This window comes from Aulostomus chinensis, chromosome 16, assembly GCF_037954235.1.
Source record: "Aulostomus chinensis isolate RoL2024-O1b breed Wild chromosome 16, RoL_Achi_v1.0, whole genome shotgun sequence".
Lineage (NCBI taxonomy): Eukaryota > Metazoa > Chordata > Actinopteri > Syngnathiformes > Aulostomidae > Aulostomus > Aulostomus chinensis.
This window is the reverse complement of record NC_141335.1, coordinates 9,880,821-9,901,930: the sequence shown is the minus strand read 5'-3', so window position 1 is coordinate 9,901,930 and position 21,110 is coordinate 9,880,821. Positions and strand designations below refer to the sequence as shown.

Below are 21,110 nucleotides of genomic sequence, written 5' to 3'. Positions count from 1 at the left end.
AGCCAGCTGCCACCACCACCACCAGCTCTCAAATCCAAACCTTCTGCCATGTTGTGGAAAAATCTTCTCCTGCGTCAAACTTCCTACTTCATCATGCAGATCATCCAGTTGCACCAGTGACCTCCAGAGCTGCATCTGGCATTTTATAAACACAACCAACGCTGGCTCGATGCAACGATCTATTAACGTTTATATGTTTGTCAGCGTTAAGGGATGCTCTTAAAAGGAGAAGGGATGTGCAAGATGAAGACCTCAACTAGGTTTGAAGCTGAGGGACTAGTTTGTTTGGGTTTTTTTTTCTTACTATAAACGCTATAAATCAGTAGCCTAAAACACACACACACACACACACACACACACACACACACACACACACACACACACACACATCTTTATAAAGGTTGGTACGCAACGTCTCATCCTGCCGTGCTACAGGTGCTGTACCTGCTGCGCCACATCACATTACGCGCAACAATCAAAGAGGTGATTAAAGGTGAATGAACTCACACTTTAGTGCAAAAGCCGAAGCTAAACATCAAAACTGATTGTGAATATTCATCTCGGTGATAATTCAAGACACCTACTGCGGGCTTTTGGGGTAGAAAGGTAGAGTGACATGGCTAAGATCCTGGATGTCGAAGGCGGTGGGTTCAGCGGAGATCGCCTGCCTCTTGGTCCGCTGCTGCTCGTGCAGCTCATTCTGCTTGTGGACCTGCTGGGTTGCCGGTTTAATAACGGATCGGTATTTATCCAGTTCGTTCTGTAGTCTCTGTATAAGCTCGTCTTTCTGGTCGAGCTCCAGCTCGAGTTCGTCGATGAGCGCGTCCCTCTGGCGCAGCTCCTCGATCTTCTCCTGGAGCGCGTACTGGAGGTCACGCAAGGTGCCCATTTCAGCCGGAGGCTCCACAGGCGACTTCCTTCTAAAGTTTATCGAAGGGTGTGCAAGCTGAAGTCTTTATCTTCTCTCCTCTGCCACGCCGCTCATAAACTTTATCCGGCATCAACAGACTGGGAGGATGCAGCCCCCGTCTCTCCTGTGGAGGAGGAGGGGGGTACGGTGTGTGTGTGTGTGGGGGGGGGGGATTCCTCCTCCCGGTCACACGCGGATTTGGGGGAATTTCGGCGATGGTATGTCCGGTGGATCCCGCGATTCCCAAGGTGAGCTCATGAAGCGTTTCATCCACAAACACACAAAGTTTGCTCTCTCTCTCTCTCTCTCTCTCTCTCTCTCTCTCTCTCTCTCTCTCTCGCGCGCGCGCGCGCGCGCTCTCTCTCTCGCCCCCTCCCCCCGGTGGTGGTGTGACAGCGAAGGACCGTCCTCTGCGAGTGCGTCAGGCTGCGACCCGCAGAGAGCGCATGGCGAGAAGGGCGCCTACAGGAATCCGTGGCACGGTGCAGCAGCAGCAGCAGCAGCCCGCCACTCCGGAGGAGGAGAGGACTGCGCTCGTCTCGCATGAATAATGGACTCCGTGAGAAAGTCACTGCTCTGAGAACCAGCGTGTCATCATTCAGTTGCTCGCCCTGAGGCTGCCGAGTTACAAATAGATGAGCAACGGAGCCTTAATGGAAGTTGAAGCTTGATGGAAACTTAATGAACTTGGGTTTATAAATAAATATCAGAGTTTGTTTTAAAGTGTTGTCTTTATACGAGAGATAGAAGAAGAACTCCGCCTTCTCTGAATCTATTCATTTTCCCCGAAGACACGCAGTCATCCAGGGAGCTGCTGTGGATCATGACTCTTCCACAGCACATCACATTCCTCCATCCAATCTGGTTCGTGCCTGTGTGTGTGTGTGTGTGTGTGCGTGTGTGTGTGTGTGCGTGTGTGTGTGTGGACCCTGAGCGCCACCGGTGTCTGTCCACATTATCCCAAGTTATCTGAAGCTCAGCTTTTGGCCTTATGCGCTTTCTAGCTGGACAAATTCAGAGGAGGGTGAACTGCCAAGGACAATCTGAGAGGATCAAGAGTGGCTAAAACAGAAATAGCTGTGCTGAGAGAGAGAGAGAGAGAGAGAGAGAGAGAGAGAGAGAGACTAAAACGCGGAGTGTATGATTTCCTTTTGCTGTGATGATGATGTTGATCATGATGATGATGATATGCTTTACGATGCTGCGTGATTCCCTGCATCTAAACAACCCAAACAGACAGAATGCACAATAACAGGCCACAGCTGCCCTCTAGTGGTTTTTGAAGGGATCAACTCAGGAAAACAACAAAGTGACACGTCTCTGGCCTCCAAGCATGCTGGGCTGCTGAATTTGTGGATGCGAAACGTGTGTGAGGTGCATATGATGACGTACAACTTGTTCACGTAAATATAATCCCTGACTTTACGAGAGATTTGATTCAAATAAATGCGCAATAAAAGTTCTGGCTGGAGATTTTAATCTCGGTGTCTGAACTTTCGTGGAACTAAAAGGGGATTTCAGATGTCACACAAGCACAGAAGCTCTTCATGGGATGAAGCAGCATCTATTCATCAAACAATAGTTGTTTTGTGAGAGTAACGGTGTCTCTGTGTGTTCCTCACTCATCCAAGGCCGTCCTTTTTTCCTCCCGGCTAATTATAAAACAGCTCATTTCCTTCCTCTCCGTCAAAGAGAGCACACAATGGCAGAGTGGCAGCAAACTTTCTCTCTGCAGGTGACCAGACATTCAAGGTCCAGCTCTCTCTGGTTTCTATCGCATCCCTGCATCCTCTCATCATCAAAGCCGCCCACCCTCCCACCCTACTGTCCTTCAAAGCACCTCTGGGCTTTAAATTTCACCTCTCTAACCACCCAACTCAGCCCTTTTCCTATGCAGATCAATAGAAACAGGATCTGTTGCTCCATGGTGCAGTAATCCGATGAGTGGGACGGGCCGCCAGCTGGTGCCATGTCCATGACTCTAAGGGGGGCGGGCCGGTCGGGGTGGGGGTGGGGGGGTCACGCTGTCTCGGACCCTGCGGTATACTGGCACAGGTGAACGCCCTCCGAGAAAGAGCGAGAGGCAACACGTCATCCCTTTCACAAATGTTTACGTCAGTTTCACTGAAAGAGACACATGCAATTACGCTTTCTGGAGGTTCATTCAAGACCGCCATTGAGTTTTTAGAATGAAACTGACAATGGATGCTTGTAGTTCTGTCTTGTATACAGCTTGTTAGTCATTATATCCGAATCGCTCTGAAACCCTTTCTTTATGATTATTTTCCGTAGCGTTGTCATGTTTTCTGAAGACACAAATATTCAATTCACCGGCGCAAACAAAAGCCAAACTTGTGTGTAGGTTATTGACAATAAAAAATGAAGATTAGAAACTACATCTAAATTGAGTAAACAGGGTGATATGCGCTTGTGTGTGTGTGTGTGTGTGTGTGTGTGTGTGTGTGTGTGTGTGTGTGTGTGTGTGATTAATATTCACATAATCAGTGCCAGTGGGATTCTGGTGATAGAAAAAGAAACAAAGAAAAAAAAAGATGAAGATTGTGTCAAAGTTTTTTGCAGTGTTTACTGTGTTATCGGGCTTATTATTAAACCTTCAGATTAAGGACAAATACTGTGAACCTAAAACCAGCACCTAAAGGTGATGAAGGCAGCATATGGTCAAACACAGCGCTTTCTAATGGAGTATTAAATATCCTCAGACATGCACTTCGGGTCCTCAGCGTCTAGCTACTAAAAGCCAATAATGCATCGCACTTCCTCCTGCCCGGGTCCTGTGGGACTGCCATGATGGATCTGATCAATTAGGACCTCTCTCTGAAGCTGCGTCATCGGCCCCAAGAATGGAAGTGCAGGTCCATTCATGACAAACATGTCAGCGTTACAAGGAAAATGTAGTAAAATAACCAGAAAAGGTTTAAGATGTAGGACAGCGAGGAAGTGAGATAAGTGTGTGCGCGCCTAGAAGTTCCTTTAATGGATTTCATTCACGTTTCTCTCGATACCCCCCCCCCCCTAAAAAAAATGACACATGTGCGTAAGAGAGATGAAATCTTACCAGTCAGACTTGGCATATTTCCGAAAAGCCTGCCTTGACAGGTCCTGGTGCGTCTGAGGCTCCGCAGAGATGCCCTGAGCCCTGCGGGTCCTCGGTCCGATAAGTTGAGCGCTGGGCAGCACAGACTGACATTTGTGCAATTTTCTCTTCAGTTCTTGAATCTCGTCTTCCCTGTTCGCCAGCCGCCTCTCCAGGTCCCGTATCCTCTCCTCCTTCAAAAGCAAGATCTTCGCAAAGTCGTCCTCCAGGTCACTCATGTTCAGATCTGCGTTAAACTTTGCCGCGATAACACGAACACGGATGATTTACTCCCAGAGCTCGCACAGGTTGTGAAATCCTCTCTAAAACACGCGGGGAGTGGTGATGCTCCGAGAGTCCCCTTCACGGTCCGCTTGTTTATATCGGTAAAGAGGAGAGCGAAGCGGTGTTTAAAGCCGGGGAACGGACGATTGATGGAGCAGCGTTGCGCCACTGTGGTCCAGCGAGCCTCCGGGGAGCTGCTGCTGATCTTTCATTGAGAAACCAATTACAGCAGCTCTTCCTGGCGAGGGCGAAGGCAGGCCGTCCAACTGGACTCTTAAGAGCCGAGCCAACTCCTGTCGGTAGTTCACCGCCTCTCACACTGCAAACACACCACCACAACCACAGAGGACACCCAGCGCTCTCTCAAATATTTGTTTATCATCTAAGCTGCACAATCCCCGAGCCCCCTCTCGAGCTACAGGGCTGATGTTTAACATCCACACCGCCTCCCCGACATGAAGGACCGAGTTAAACTGCTTGTTGGCTCTGCTCATATTTGATATGTAATGGCACACGTTAGCGAGGTGAAAGTAATTTCCTTATAGGGCAATAGCCTTTATATACCAGCCACGCGTGTGTGTATGAGATGAATATCTTTAAGATGCGTGTGTTAATCACGACTGCACCTTTAAATATCTGTAAAAGTTCATGTTGTTCGCAATTAACAGAACAATCATCATTGCCAGTAATTGACTTATGAGGTTCACGGCAACATTACATGATAAATTAAAAAAAAAAAAAAAGTAAATATAGAGGCCTGTAGTAACATGATGTAAGAATGTATACTGTGGTAACCAAAGTAAAGTGTGCACAGTGATATTATGTTGGGGGTGTGTGTCCTTGTTTGTCTGGTGTGTGTGAACAGTACTGGTATGTTTGGTGTGTGTTCACTGTGATTACTCCATGTTTGGTGTGTGTCCAGTGTTAGTCCTGCATGTTTGCCCTGTGCCAAGTGTTAGTACTGCATGTTTGATGTGTGTCCATTGTTAATACTGCATGTTTGATGTGTGTCCATTGTTAATACTGCATGTTTGCTGTGTGCCAAGTGTGATTACTCCATGTTGGCACTGTGTCCATTGTTAGTACTGCATGTTTGCTGTGTCCAGTGTTGGTACCTCAGGTTTTGTGTGTGCCCACTGTTTGTACTGCATGTTTAGTGTGTGACCAGTGTTAGTGATGTATGTTTGCTATGTGTCCATTGTTAGTACTACATGTTTGATGTGTGTGACCAGTGGTAATACTGCATTTTGCTGTGTGTCCAGTGTTAAAAACGCATGTTTGCTGTGTGTCCAGTGTTAGTACTACAGGTTTGCTGTGTGTCCAGTGTTAATACTGCATGTTTGATGTGTGTCCAGTGTTAGTACTATATGTTTGCTGTGTGTCCATTGTTAATACTGCATGTTTGATGTGTGTCCAGTGTTAATACTGCATTTTTGATGTGTGTCCAGTGTTAGTACTGCATGTTTGGTGTGTGTCCATTGTTAATACTGCATGTTTGATGTGTGTCCAGTGTTAGTACTGCATGTTTGGTGTGTATCCATTGTTAATACTGCATGTTTGATGAGTGTCCAGTGTTAGTACTGCATGGTTGATGTGTGTCCAGTGTTAATACTACATGTTTGATGAGTGTCCAGTGTTAGTACTGCATGTTTGGTGTGTATCCATTGTTAATACTGCATGTTTGATGTGTGTCCAGTGTTAATACTACGTGTTTGATGTGTGTCCAGTGTTAGTACTGCATGTTTGGTGTGTGTCCATTGTTAATACTACATGTTTGATGAGTGTCCAGTGTTAGTACTGCATGTTTGGTGTGTATCCATTGTTAATACTGCATGTTTGATGTGTGTCCAGTGTTAATACTACGTGTTTGATGTGTGTCCAGTGTTAGTACTGCATGTTTGATGTGTGTCCAGTGTTAGTACTGCATGTTTGGTGTGTGCTCAGTGCCTGAATGCCTAAAGATATACAAATGCCCAATATAATTAACTCCAACTACTGTATCCCACAATGCTATGGGATAAGAAGCGTGCAGCTGATGGTCACGAACCAAGCATGATATCCCATCATGCACTGTGTTGGCTGGCAGAAATACAGTGGACACTCTGTTTATATTTGGTAGATGAGCTCCCTATATAGTCTTCTTCATGAAATTCCCTGTATTGTGAGTACAGAGTTGCAAATGTTGGGTTAATTTTGGACTCTGTGAAAGTTTACTCACTGAAATTGGATATAAAACCATTTCTAAACAAACTAGTGTACATAAACAAAGGCTACCGTAATTCAAAAATGTGAGGTTTTTCTCAGAAGCAGGATAAAATAGATAATTCAGTTGTGTACATCGGACATAAAGTAAAGCTAATTACACAACTGATTTGGAGTGCGTTATCTCTGTGATTAGCAGTAAGCAGTAATTACCTGTACTGGTCCCGGTGCCCATCGCATTCACCCTCTATGTGCTGTATGGACTGAAAAGAGTTCAGCAATACATCATTACTTCTCTGCCTCTAATATTAATCTCCAATCCCAGTAAGTCATTTCTATGCTCCATTTTTCATTCTACTGCCTAAATCTGTTTCAACTCAATGAATTCATAGAGGGAATGAAAGAAGCTCATGTGCGCTTGGGGGATGTTTCATTAAGATTCTGAGTTAAAAATAGACTGAACAGATTTTCCCTTTGCTGGTGTAGTTTAACATATCTCACCCTTGTCTACCACTATACGCCACGTGCCACTTTACCGGGCTGGAGATGAACGCTCGTTGCTGGAAATCTTGGCCATACAGTTTTATTTACTGACTTTTATTACACATTATCTGGCATGTCCGTGCAGGTTCATGGAAGAAAAGAGTTACCATGATAACAGCTTGTAAATCCTCATCTCCCATGTGGAGATATCCCATTTTGCCTTTGCTTGATAATTGCCCCGAGACTTATTAGATTGCCTGGCACCTCTAACCATGTTGAGCCACATCTGATGCGCCTCACTAACAGTCGCACGTTGCACCAGTGATTGTGAGCGCAACCAGCATTCAAAGACAAGTTGAGGACTTATCATTGTGGAAAAAAACTGCGATCAATTAATTATGTATGCAGCAGACAGCGCGCCCATAATGACAGTAGTAAATTAAGTGTCCCCTCCCGTGACCCTGTCCATGTCCACAGAGAATATGGCTGCAACTGAAAAGACACTGTTGACATCCTCGTTGAGGAAAGGGCATTCATGCATTTGGATAAAAAGAAACGGAATATTAGCACTGTTTGATCTTGTGTCATTATTACCAATGCACATGTTTTCTACACACCACGGGAAAATCAGTTCCACATAAAAAAGTGGACCCTGAGACTTGGACCGGAGTTGCACTTAAGTGGACCACACTTAAGCCTTGACTGAGACTTAAGCCAGGTGCATTAAAATGGATACTTAAATGTACGTCATCATATTCTGATAAAATTGTGACCCATGCGACATTTAATGCGTCACGCAACAAAGTACAACTGTCCCAGTTACCAAATATTGTTCTGATAAATGGGAGAGTATAAAATTTATTTATTTGATTTGATTGATGAACCAAGATGCCGGCGCGCACAGACGCCGCGGCTACAAGCTCTCCACATAAAAAATCGAATCGTTTGGACTCAATTTCCACATTAAAGTTATCAACATAATGTGACGTACAGGTTGTTAGACAAACAGCTGGTATAAAAAGTTGTATTTTCAGCTCAATTTTCATTTTCTGTAAATGAAGTAAACTATCGCAGTATTGTATCATATATCAATTAATTATGAAAACATGGTGCCCACGTATGTGTATCATACCATGAGGTCCTTGATAATTCTCAGTCTAATTCTGGCTTTTGGGCTCAATTTTTTTTTTTGCGCGCGCGGCGGTCTGACGAGATAAACGTCGAGATACTTTAGCGAAACATCACACATCTTGGCAAAATTTTCATGCAAAACACAAATAAAAACAAATTCTGAATGCAACGTTTGTGGTTTCAAAAATAAAAGACACTTGGTCGCCTGTGTCAAACGTTACCAAGCACTGAGAACGGATCCGAAGTCAATCGACAATGTGAAAGTTAAAGTTGAGATTAGCAGACATTCTCAATATTTGCTCTTGTGCATCAGCTAAGTCAGTTTAATGTTACTAGATATTAATTGATTGCTAAATATTTTTAAAAAGATGAGTGTGACTCCTAGTTTCTAGGTATATTTGTTTGGAAATCCATTCATTCTTAATGACGTCCCATGTGTTTTCTCCTCCTCCTGTTTATTTTTCAGTCTGGTATTTGCCCGAAGTATGTTGAAAAAAAAAAAGATTCCCACCGAGTTTAATCTCATAGCAGACTTTAGCTTTCTCTGCAGCTATCTCTAAAGTGCCAACACCATGCAAAGTGTTCCATGCAGATATATTACATTTCTGTATGTCCTAAACGAAACACAATTAGCCTCTCACCCAGGGCTGCTCAGCGGATGTTTCCAGCACAATCCAGGGATTCGGGAAATAAAATCACAGACATCTGTATGTGCAAATGAGGTGTAAACCTTGGCTTGGACTTGGACTAAAAAGACATGTGAGCATGTCTTTATTAAACCTCTGTCCTAGGATACTGTTTGCTCAGAGAAAAAAATGCTGTGCTACCAGTTTTTGTTGTCTGAGTGCTACATGGGTCAGGTAATGGATTTAACCTCACGGTACCCAGAGATAGACTGCATGGAAGCAGCTGCTCATGGCTGTCGCTGACTCTCTCGTCTGTAATAAAGGCGTCATGTGTTGTCTTTGCAGTGTGTCAGAGAAATGCCGGCGCCCTCTCCATCGCCACGGGGACAGATCAACTTACGGAAGAGAGGAGGGCAGGCATTAGTCATTGTTTTCCTGTAATACACTCTCACAAGCAAGGACGACATAGAGTGAGGTATCTTGGGTATACCCAGACATATGCTTGCACATAATTATCGCCCACGCTTGCATACGAAGATTTATGTAACCATTCAGAAAGCTAAAATCCCTGCAGACATCATCATGCCAGTAGCTCGTATGGAAACATTAGAGGGGATTACTGTAAAAGCAATGTTGGAGAGGTATGTTCCTACGTCCCTGGAGAAGCTTCTCCTTCACCCCCTCATGTCTTTGATACTGTATCTGACTTTGCTTCTGATGTCTGGTCCCAGTGAGACGTCCCCGGCTTGCCCAGGCCTCCTGCCCCAGGAGAGGCGAGGTGGGGAAATTATGGGACCGGGGAAAGGAGACATATTTTAGCCTGGGGGGGGGGGGGGGGCATTCTATTTCTGATCCTCTCCAGTTCTGTAAATGGCTAAATCCAGCAGCAGTAGTAGTACACTTCACATCACATCTCAGACTGTAACCTGATATCGTATCCAGAGTTGCAGATTGATCGCTGACCTCGCGCTGGAGATGGATGGAAGTAGAGCTCAGGAAATTGACTTAGCAAACACAATCATGATACTTCCTTCCTAGTTCCCTGAAAGAGCACGCTCAAAATCAGATAGGTGGGGATATGGTAGACACTTCTTTTAATTACTGATCAATCTATCAATGAATCCTTCTCTGAAAATTCTCAATCAGTCAAGTCACAGCTGAGTTAGAACTTTATGAGAATATTACAAAGCAATGTTCTAAGCAGGATTTTTTTTTTCCCCTCAGGAAGTTCCTCTTAAAGCTTTAAAAACAGTCTCGCAATCTTTGGCAATTAATATTAGAACATTGTGTCCTTTTTTTCCAGTCCGTATTTGATGGCAGTAGACGGGAGAGACGGGAAACAGGAATTTAATCAGATGTAAGAATGCCATCAGGTAGACAGTCAGACGGTGAGGGAATATTGCGAAGGTGAACGTGTGAGAATGAGCACTGCCTCTGGATTTACAGCTAAGTGGAGATGTGAGGTGAAAAGAAGGTCAGAGGTCAGCGGTTGGAATGCTGCATTCCTATCATCTTCCAGGTGTGCAGGCTGACTAACACTCTTAATAGTGTGAAACACATGAGGAGCGGTTTGAGAGCTCCAACCCCGGCTAATTATCAAGACGCGCAGATGCTCGAGCCAACGTGGGAAACATGTTCGACAATTTGATAACATTCAATAATGGGGGAACACGTGTGACGATTCACGTGCAGCATCACATGACGAATACTGACAATACAGCCGCAGATGTGCCGCAGATGTTATCTAGCTAAGAGAAGAGCTGGAAAATAAGTTTACCTTCATTTATTTTATTTTAGACCTGCTAATTGCTTGACACAAGTGTGAACGTCTGATATTCACTTCAGGCTGCAACTGAAGTGAGGTAGTAAGAGTGTGAACTTCTCTCTTTACTCTTTTTTCTAATGTGCTCATGTGAGTCAGCGACGATTTAAACCTTCCAGGGGATAATTTATTAAAGTCTTTATTCACTTGTTTCAACTTTTGGGTTTTTTTTTTTTTACTTCCGACATAGTCAGCCAGATGCCCTCGAAGTAACACGTTCCATCAAAGTTCTTGTAATAAGCAGCAATTATGAGATGATAAGGGTTTAAAAGATGCTTATTTTGTATTAATAAGACATGTTCGCCTTAGCAACACACACACACACACACACACACACACACACACACACTTCTTGCTCGGTTATGAAACACAAGACTAACTTAAATAATTTGTGAAATAATGATTTGGAGTCTTTTATTTGCTTTATTAAAGTTTACACACATTTTGTTGCATGTGTATTCATAATCGACTATGCACTTATTATTGTTTAATAAAGCCTTTGACTCTTCAGGGTCTAACGAAAAGCAGTGGTTAATAAATGGTAAATAAATCATTTATCACACATTTATGAACAGTCAAGTCATCTTTTTGCATTTTCTAGATAAAAAGCAAGAGCAGTACTGCTTAAAGGCTCATAAAATGTTCGTAAATCATTTACTGTCCGTGCATTAACAGTTAACGTTCACGTTGCAGTTGTTTGGGGGGTTTTGTTTTGTTTTGTTTTGTTTAACAAGTGACCACAAATAAGTTTCTATGAGAAAGAGAAAGCCTCAGAAATGCACAAAACATCAATTATTTGTGAAAGCAGATGTACTTTTTTTTTTTTTAAATCACATTGGAACCACTCAAAAATACAATTGAAATGCTAGCATTAAAATCTTAGGCATTTAATTCACGAGTGCGTATGTTTTTTATTAACATAAATAAGACTCTGATCTTGCTTTGGAGCCGGTAGCTGCTTGGTTAACCGCTCATGCACTCGTAGGTAAATATGAATTCATCTTAATAAAGCAACAAAACTTTAAGTGAAACGACATATTTTTATTTGCTCGTATGTCCTTTAATCATGCGTTGAAAGTATTTGTGATGCTATAATGTGCATATTGTCTTATTTACACATACTCCTGTCAAAAGGCCTAAAAGAGGCCTTATTACATATTAATTACATGCACATTACTCAAAAAGGTTACCCCTGTGTAGCATTAACCTTCTCTGCAGCTTGCAGCATGTTTTCAACCTAATGAAGTCTCTCTCTTCAATTGCATGTGTTTTATTTGGTTGCCCCACGACCTCTTGACAGCGCTTGGTTTTAGAGTCTTTCATCGACCAAACCTCAGATCAGAATAACTATTTAGGAAGTATAAATCGCAGTGTCCGACACACAATAGGTTTTACGTCAACAATCAAACGAGCCTTGGCGAGGAGTTAAGTTTGGCATCGTCGTTAGATGTTTTCTGGTCAAGGCTAAATAAACTGTTCTCACGGTGTTGTCATTTCAATCGAAACGCAGGGAGAAACTGTTACAAGAGGAGAACCAAAAAAAAAAAAAAAAGCTCTTTACCATGCTAGTTTGCCTGAGAGCTGTGCTTGGATTATTTTTCTCCTCTTCCAGTAAATCCAAGGTGTCTTCTTTCATGCTGCTCCCGAGCTGCTTGCCACTGTACCATCATGGCGCAGAGACAAAATAGTTGTGATGTTGTCATTACGGAAGAATTTTTCTGTTTATCTTTTATGCCTGTATGTGTTTATTTTAAACCGAACTGAGGCATGTGATGATTTGGAGAGCAGTGGCACAGATTGTTTCCATGTGAGGCGATGACCTCAGTAAATAAAACAGTGTGGAGATTTTATAGTCTTTTGATGTGAATATTTGTTGATTTTAGCCCATTAGAAGTGCATTTGTCACATTTTCTCAATCTGCGGCCACATCTGTGATATAGAATCCGTCATCAATATCCATCTGAAGTGATGGACCGAGGCTGAATGAAGAAAGATGTGTTGTGCAAGGGGTGAAGAATCTATCACCTCCAAGGCTATGAAACAACAAATAACCGTCTTTCCTCCCCAGCTGGCTTTGCAGCATTAAAGCAACAAACCAATATGCTGGTAAAGATGGGGAAGTAATTGATGTTGCTGTGTGAAATGAAATGACCCTGTTGATGTCTCAAGCCTCTCCACTGCGCACACACACTCACACACTGTCTCACTTTCACCACCTCTGCCTCTTTTTATTTTCCCCTCTCCGATTGTAAGCATGTGTTTGAAAAGGTCACCACCTCTGACACGTTTTAGCTGAATAACCGCCTGAGAGGATGAGCGGCTCCGACTTTTTCTCTGTGCTCGGAGCAGATGCTGCTCCGTGTGTTAAGTCTGCCTCCTCTTCTTGCTTAATAAGCTGTAAACACACCTGAGTGTTGAGTCACATCAGTGGCGAGCTGCAGCCTACTAGCACGCCGTTATCAGGCTGTTTGCGAGGAATGCGTTTAATGGAAGCACATTCCTCTCCGGGTGCACACCATATGGAGGCTATACGTCAGGCTTCTTTGAAAGGCTAGGAAACACGGGACAGTATACACCAAGCTTTGATGAAATTCCTAGAATTTGGGTTTTGTTTTGTTTTTTTGAAGCGTCTCTTAAAAAGAAATATCAGTTCTAGTAAAGCTTTCACGAGACATCTTTGCCATTTCTGGGCTTCTGGTGAATGGCAGTTATAAGGAGGGAAAATATAACAAAGGGAGGTTCTGAAATAAAACTGCTGCTGTAAGAAGAAACATTCCAAAAGGTTTCATTTAAGGTTGACTTGTTTAAATTACACTCTGTAAATAATGAGATTATATTATATGTGTGCATGGCCAGTGGTAGTTTTTCCAGCTCAAAGTGATGAAAAGTGGCTCTAATGGTTTTGAAAATTGCCTAATCTAGCTCATGCTTTAAAAGAAGAAAAGGTGGCAAATGATGAGATTCTCATAAAATGAAATGCAAAAAGCACATCAGCGATAGCAGATTCGGTTTGGTGGGGTTGGGCTGGAGGGGCAAAGGTTGGCAAATCAGATATCAGGGGTCGTCATTGCCACCCAGAACACTGCAAAGTAACACAAACTTAAACATAATCCGTGTCTTATCTCAAAGTACAAATCAAATGTTCTTAAATTAATTGACATAAAGGCGGGATAAAGAACTGAAGAGTAAAATAAACTCTCACCGAAGTTGCAGCCATGCTTAAAAGTGAGAGAGTGAATGGAAGGGAGTCATCAGGTGAACTCAGTTAGGATAACGAGGGGTGAAAAGGGTGAAAACAAGAGCCAGAGACCAGCGCTGCGTCCGACTTGCTAAGTAGGTCGGATCATAGGTCGTAGGCTGTCTGAAACCACAACTGGCGCGAGTAGCGACCTACTTCGCAACCTAAATTCCAGCCTAAACACGCCCACATTGTAGGTCGGTTCAGGTGCATCCTACGGAGCTACCTACGGCCCACAGTGCACCACGGACTTCTTCCTCGTCCCCTAAAAACATGTGGACGCACAAGCCAAGTTTGCGCCACCAACAGTCTCCCATTCTTATGCAACACCAACATTTATAGTCGCTGTTGATGACTAAAGGTGCGTTCACACCAAACGCGACATGGTGTGAACCCACCTTTACAGGTGAGTTAATGTGCTTAATAATAGAGAATGAATGAAAGGTGGGCTCAGAGTGGAGTGCAGTACAACATTTAGGCCAGCAGGTGGGGCTTTCATTGGCGCTGTCTACCTATTTGTGGTATCTGTGCTCTGCAGAGGTCGTGCTTCACCACCAATTTTCTAGGGTGTCCGAACGGTACCGCCGTATTTAGGTTGTAGGAGTAGGCTGTAGCGGTAGATCGTAGCAGTAGGACGTAGGTTGCTACTTGGCAATTTGGACGCAGCCCAGGACAGGAGAGGCAGAGAGTGAGGTAAAGGAAGTGGAAGAAATTTGGGATCTTTATTAAACCATACAGAACCAACAGAATACTGGAATAAATAACATTTGTAATGTATATCAGTAAATATTCATAACTACAAGGGAAATGGAGGATCATCATTTTATGTGCACGTGTGTGTTTAAGGCGTCATATCAGCTCAGTCCCAAGAGACTCAGCCCTCATCACATTCTCGGAGAAACTTTTAAATTTCAATATTAATTTTAGCACAAGTGAAAAAGTTTACCTGAATTTTATTCCATCATATTCTGTAAATCAGGAATGAGGCGTGCTGAGATTCTGACCAATGGATCCGTAGGAAAGAGCCTCATACCTCCTCAGTGGGATTAAGGTTTTGTCTGCTCCTTTGGCCCTGCGCAATATTGACAATTTTCCTGAATCCAGTCAAAGCTCCGTGAGTATTCTGGGAATATTCTGTAATCCAGCCCTGATTTTCTTAAGCAGGCGTCTCCTCTTATTACCAGAGCATTGCATCATAACCCCCCCTGCATTATGTTTAGATTAGCGTGTGGAGATGTTAACACAAGTCAGTAGCAACGCTGGATTCCTCTGGCACATGCCTATCTCAGCGGGGGTTCCGGCACACGAAGCAAGCTGTGGCAGGAAGTAGTGGAAAGTCATGGCGGAGGCCGCTCACTCCAAAAGTCTAGAGCCTGATAAGACCGCTGCAGCACGCCCTCACTTCTTCTGGCTCATAAAAGCCAGCATAGCTAAAGATAGACGCAGGCAGACAGAGGGACAGCAGTAAGATCAGTAGTACCCCCACCCCCCCACCCCGCCCCAGGGTCTCAGCTAGGAAGGGTCCTCAGATGTTTTCAGCCTTCTGCTATTATGCTGATCCCCTTTAATGTAGCTAAACTCTCCGCTTAGTTGTTCTACTCTGGCGATGTTGACTGTACATGCTCAAGATTGGTCTCACCTTTAACATACTAACAATACGAGCAGGAGCTCCTCATGAGAAGCCTCTGCTGCCATTGATCCTGGCTGCTGCTTTGCGCCCAGAGGGCCTCCGCATTCCTGGCTCAGCTGGACATTCAACAGGCCGCCACCTGCAGCATGTCAACAACGACATGCTGCTACTACACGAGGGTAACACCCCCCCCCACACACACACACACACACACACACTCATTGGGAATCCATTTACAGTCACTGGAATTGAAAAGTGCTGTAAAAGTAGTTTGAGAGAGGACTTACGGGACCAGTTAGTGAGCGCTGGCGAGAAATGCTTAAACAAATAGAAACAAAGGATTAATTGCCAGATGTGGTTTTTGTTTTTCGATGGAGAATAATAGCAGCACGCAACTCAAAGGAAAGAGATGAGGTAATGCACAAAAGATATTGAGGAGGACACAGATTAAAGCTGAAAACAAAAGGCTTTGATAGACATTTGTCCGTGTGTGTGTGTGTGGGGGGGGGGGGGGTGGGCGCGGGGGGGCTAGTCGTTCTTGTCTCAGCTGTCACTTCTGAGCCTGTGGTGGGTAAACGTGTGAAAAATGCCCACACTTTGTCTTTCAGTCACATCCACATCCACCACCTTTTCGCTTTTGTCTCCTTCTTTATAGTTGTTTAGCTCCTTTAGGTGTGAGTCACTGTGCGATTTTAAGTGTTTTTCTAAGTCACCCTGTTGAAAAAAGATTGAGTGAGTGATAAATAATTAATTTTCTTTTGGCTGCTGAATGTACCGATCTGCTTTGATGTCTGATTCAAGAAACCATCCTTGAGCAGGAAGGAGCCTGGCTCGCTGTTGAGTATGTGCAACTGTAATTTCCATATTTGCATGACAAAGATGAAACTGATAGTGATAGAGATTGAGATCTTCCTTTTTGCATTGTTGCTAATTTATGTTGCAGTTGCCTAGTAGCCAGCGATGGCCTCTTCACTTCCAGTCCACATCAAATGGCGCCGGAGGAGCTGAACAGGAATATCGGGACAGGCCTCTGGAGGCTATAGCTAATGTAATAGGTATTAGAGAGGCCTTGGCTTTCATGGATGTGCGAGAGACGTAGTAATATTAACATCAATGCTTGGACCTTTAACTCTTCATGCATTTAGTCAAGAGAGACATTTGCTGTAACCATGTTTTCCGGATGAGAGCATATCGTTGTTCACCACTGCGAAAGAACTGGTGGATGACTCAGCCTGAAGGAGCGCTTCCAGATAACTGGTTCAAAGTCAGGCTTTGGCTGCTGGGAAACACTCCAAGTCTTCATGTTCCAGGCGTGATCGCTCTTCATTTGTCTGCGCTGCAGTAAATCAGCCATGTAGGTCTCCATTATGAGAACCCTCTGACCTTCCAAGAGCTTGTCAAGACGAATAGCACCGCTTTGCGGACACATTTATCATCTAGTTCGATTTCGGCTCTGATGCATTTCCGTTTTTGCCTCATGAAGCGGTAGCCACGCATACATATTATTCTTAACTCGTCGCCATTATTTGCTGTATGAACTTTTATTTATTTATTTTTTTTAAACAACGGTAACTTTCACATGCCCAAGAGGCTCAGCTACATAAATCAGCTTTTAATGTAATCAAGATGAGTTCCAAACTGTTAAGTGAAAAGAAAAAAAAAAAATCCCCAAATGGAACAAGCATAACATCCAACATTAGGGTCTCTCCAGTCAGAAAGGTCGCAGATTGAATGAAAAAAAATGCCTAAAAGATAGTTTATCTATTCAGACAAAATAGAACTCCATTGAATTGCACCTGAGGGTCCTGTGGAGCTGGTGGTGCACCAATACTTGTTGCTCAAGGACACAGATGAATTCTTTCTGACATTTGCTGCTGCAATCCTCAGAAAAAAGGGGAAAAAAAGCATAAAAAGGGCACATGCTCTCTATCAGTGGGTGGTGGTCATACACCTGAAAACTGTTTGCTTGAACAAGGATGTAATGTTAAAAAGATATATCGGCTTGCAACGGTAAGGGCCTTAGATTGATGTAGGTTATGGCCAATTGGAGTAATCAGGGTTCCCGACCACTAATTTCCGCCGTTTAATCGATTTCTCCCGACTCAGACTTTGTTTTTCTTCCACACTCGCGAGTTGTCTTGAACACAAAGCTTCCAGTAAACCCTTCACTTCACCCCTTCCTTTTGCTATCCTTGTATTTTTGTTTTTGGATGCCTACATAAGTGGGATAATTTTCGTTATTTGATCAAAGATAGTCGACTATCTAGCCGCGCTAGCTTAATATTGCTGTTAATTATAAATTTCAGAGGACAGCAAAATGCATGAAAATATCTGATCTGACTCATTTATTAGTTTCTGAAGAAAAAAAGCAGCCCATTTCCCACAAAATTAACAAATTATTAAAATACTTTCACCTCCGGGGGCTCCCTGGGGAGGCGTGCGTCACACTTTGTTCTGTAACATCTGCAACGTTAACAATCCGAACTTTTTAGTCTGTATTTATTACGATCTTTCTTCCTCTTTTATATGGTCTAAAACAGTCCCGCAGATAAAACGCCACCGTTCTTTCTCTTGAAGTGACTTTTTAAGGATTTTGGTGTTTGAAAATGATCCATTTGTAGTGAGACAGCAACACACGAGTGGTCGAACCGAGGAGCGTCACAAGCGCTGTGGCAGATTCCCCGCTGGTTGGACTCTCATAGCCAATTTTGGTCCGAATTGTTTTTAAAAATGAAATGCTTTTTAATGATGAGGGAATACATACATACAGTTTACAAAGAATAAGCCTCATTTCCTGTTTCGGGCATCAGGATTTGACCTCATCCAAGGACAATACAAAACTGCTGCTGCTGCTGTGGCGTTTCTGCTTTCTCCGTCTACTGTCTGAACTTCAAGTCTCATTATGAGAAATGACCCTCAAACAACCAGAAACATCACTGTTTATATCACAAACATTTCTTTAAGAGCCCAGTCTATCAGTGTTTACTTTATATTAAAACATGACGCTTGCAGATATCTATCACCGCTCCACACAAGCGTTTTTCCATTTATCAGCTAACTGTTTGGGTCCATAACTTTACGCCGGCATTGCTTGTGGACATAAGCTGACAGCTGTTCTCACATAAACCCATTTTATGTCCAAAACTGTAGACAAACGGAGCAGCTGTCTGATAAACACAGTGGAAAACTTAACAGTAATAGAGCAACATATTTCCTTCAGAAGTTCAGACAGCAAATATTCAGTCATCGCACAGCTGGAAGCAGGATTTCACCAAAAAATACCTGTTTTTAGTCTGCTGAAGGTGCAAATAGAAAAATTGTTTGCAAGCACATTCAACGCATCAGATTTGAAGGCAATAATACACCATCATGAGTTTACAACTTGTTGCCCCCAAGTGACCAAAGAAATAATCATAATAAATAATAAAATCCAAAATGGAACACTGCTCTCCCACTCTGTTCACCAGCAGCTTGCTGTCCTCTGCAACATTGATGGGTTTTTGTTGTTGTTGTTGTTTTTTTCTAAACTACACCACTGAAATTAGCCTCCCGTGCAGGTAAGGTGGAGACACTGATGTCTGTCCTGGCAGTGGTGGTGGCATGTGCTGTCAACAGATGGCACAGTAAACTGTTCCCATCAGCCACGAGTATGTCTCCCCAGTTGGCGTGAGCTGACTTTTGACTTGTTACATCACACAGTATGCCACACTGGACGCCGCCAGAGACTCTGTCCAAAGCTTGTAAGATTATAGCGGGTAGAAGACGCAAGGTTACATTCCATCACCCGTCGTAACAGCTGAGCCGTGGTCAGACTCCATCATCGGACCCTCTGGGCATGTTGTCACCTCTACCACTGGAAATCACCACCTTGTCATATTGGCTGATATGACTGCCAGTTACTGAGTCACCTCTCCAGTGTTAAATGGACTGAAACTGCAATGCAATTTCAAGTGGTCAGAAGCTGCAGGGAGCATTGGGCCAACTGTTGAGAGATGAGCCAGCTCTGAGGGGAGGATAACGTTTAGTGGTTAGTGGTGTGTGTGGGCATGTCATGACCACTTGATGTGTGTGTGTGAAGCCCTGGAGTGGGTGACATTACACTTAACCAACATAGATAAGGGGTGTGTGTAATGAAAATAACTGTCATCGTTTCAACTGTTGCAGTCCTCAGGAGCAATAGCCACTTTAGTTCTGAGCCTGGAGTGGTCCGAGGTTATCTGTCCTCTTGAGAGAAATTTGGACTGAAATTTATTTGTGTGTGTGTGTGTGTGTGTGTGTGTGTGTGTGTGTGTGTCTGTGTGCTGAACTCATCACATCTCAAAAGCATTCAGCTATAAAAGAGATACAGAACGTGGTTTGAATGTATTTACGGTAGATCTGTGGTTACAGGAAAGAAGGCTAAAACAGCACATACTCTAAAAGACCAGTATGTAGGATCTAGCGACATCTCGCGGGGATTTTTCAGATTGCAACCTCTCGCCTCACCCCCTCCCTTTGAAATGCATGGTGGCTATCATGATCACGTCACACAGCATTAAAGGGATAATTCAAACAAAAATGGTAATTTGCATTTCGAGTACTCACTGTTCTGCGTATTGACTCACAAAGACATTTTGTCCCCCTGCATGATTTCTTAGTGACCAGGGAAGTCAGAAAGTACCAGCTAGATTTTTAGGGCCTGAGCCTGAAGGTACTTCAGGTGAAGACCCTATTATATTTGTTTTAGTTTGAAGCTCATGAAGGTCGACAACTATCAACAGCAAAATTGTCCACAATGTCAGTTTTTAAACTCTCATACTCATCGCCCATTAACATCCAAGTCACCTTTACATGCTCAACAAATGTTTGCAACTGAAACTGAACACAGCCTCAAAATGAAAGTTCAGTCGTGTTGAACTGAAAAAATTCAGACAGAATCGCTGAAGTAAGAGCTCAGGCCACAAGTGGAGTAGTAATTTTAGCAGCTGTTGTAGTCTGCAGTGGTACGTATACACAATTTCTAAGGAAGTATGGGTATCACACCATTGTGTACTGCATTGATTCAACATTGAAGTGCTCTGTAAATCAAGACGTCTGGGGAGATGTCAGAGTAAACATGAAGTAGTGACTTATTTTCTTTTGAGAAGTCAGGATGACAAGATAATGTGAGCGATGCTAGCTAATCCAGGAGCTTACAAATGGTCCCTTTAATCAGTTGAAGGTGTCCTTTATTCTGACATCAGCTGTTGTATTCTTCTTCAAATGCAATGCAACACGACTCCAAACCCCAGAACAAACGAATACAGGAAGGAACTCGGGCTGAAAATTGGTTATTAAAAATCTCATAAGGACTAAAAAGCAACCAGTGGACCCCATGCATGTATATTGATGTGTGTCTTTTCTATCCATTAGCTATCTCTTGTAGAAACACAGGAGGGAAGGAGAACAGCCCATGATTGTACACACTGTGGCAGTTTTATTACCCAAATCCGTCTTTCTCATAGCACTCACTTTCTGAGCCATCCATTAATAGCCAAAACTCCATTTGCTCGCCGGCATTATCTTTACAGACTAAGTATGGTATTACAGTGAACCACCACAGCACCACTGAGAATAGAAGAGAATTTGCTTGTGGAGCCATGAATCAGGTCTGTTGTTTCTCTTGGCTTGGTGTTATTGAGGGAGGGAAGGTTGCTCAATAGTGCAGTCT

At 43.4% G+C, this 21,110-nt stretch overlaps 1 protein-coding gene across 3 annotated transcripts in view; it reads right to left on the bottom strand.

Annotated features, from left to right (window-relative positions):
* Positions 1-4,372, bottom strand: part of LOC147247427 (cGMP-dependent protein kinase 1) — a 94,625-nt gene extending 90,253 nt beyond the window's left edge. The window contains exon 1 of one of the 3 annotated variants that reach the window (XM_086179745.1): positions 3,987-4,372. In XM_086179745.1, coding sequence (XP_086035871.1) covers positions 3,987-4,243 — 257 coding nt within the window. In that variant the 5' untranslated portion in view covers positions 4,244-4,372. Of the gene's footprint in view, positions 1-584; positions 1,369-3,986 lie in introns of those variants that run through there. The other 2 variants (XM_086179746.1, XM_086179744.1) reach the window with 2 other exon arrangements.
* Positions 4,373-21,110: the final 16,738 nt, after the last annotated feature.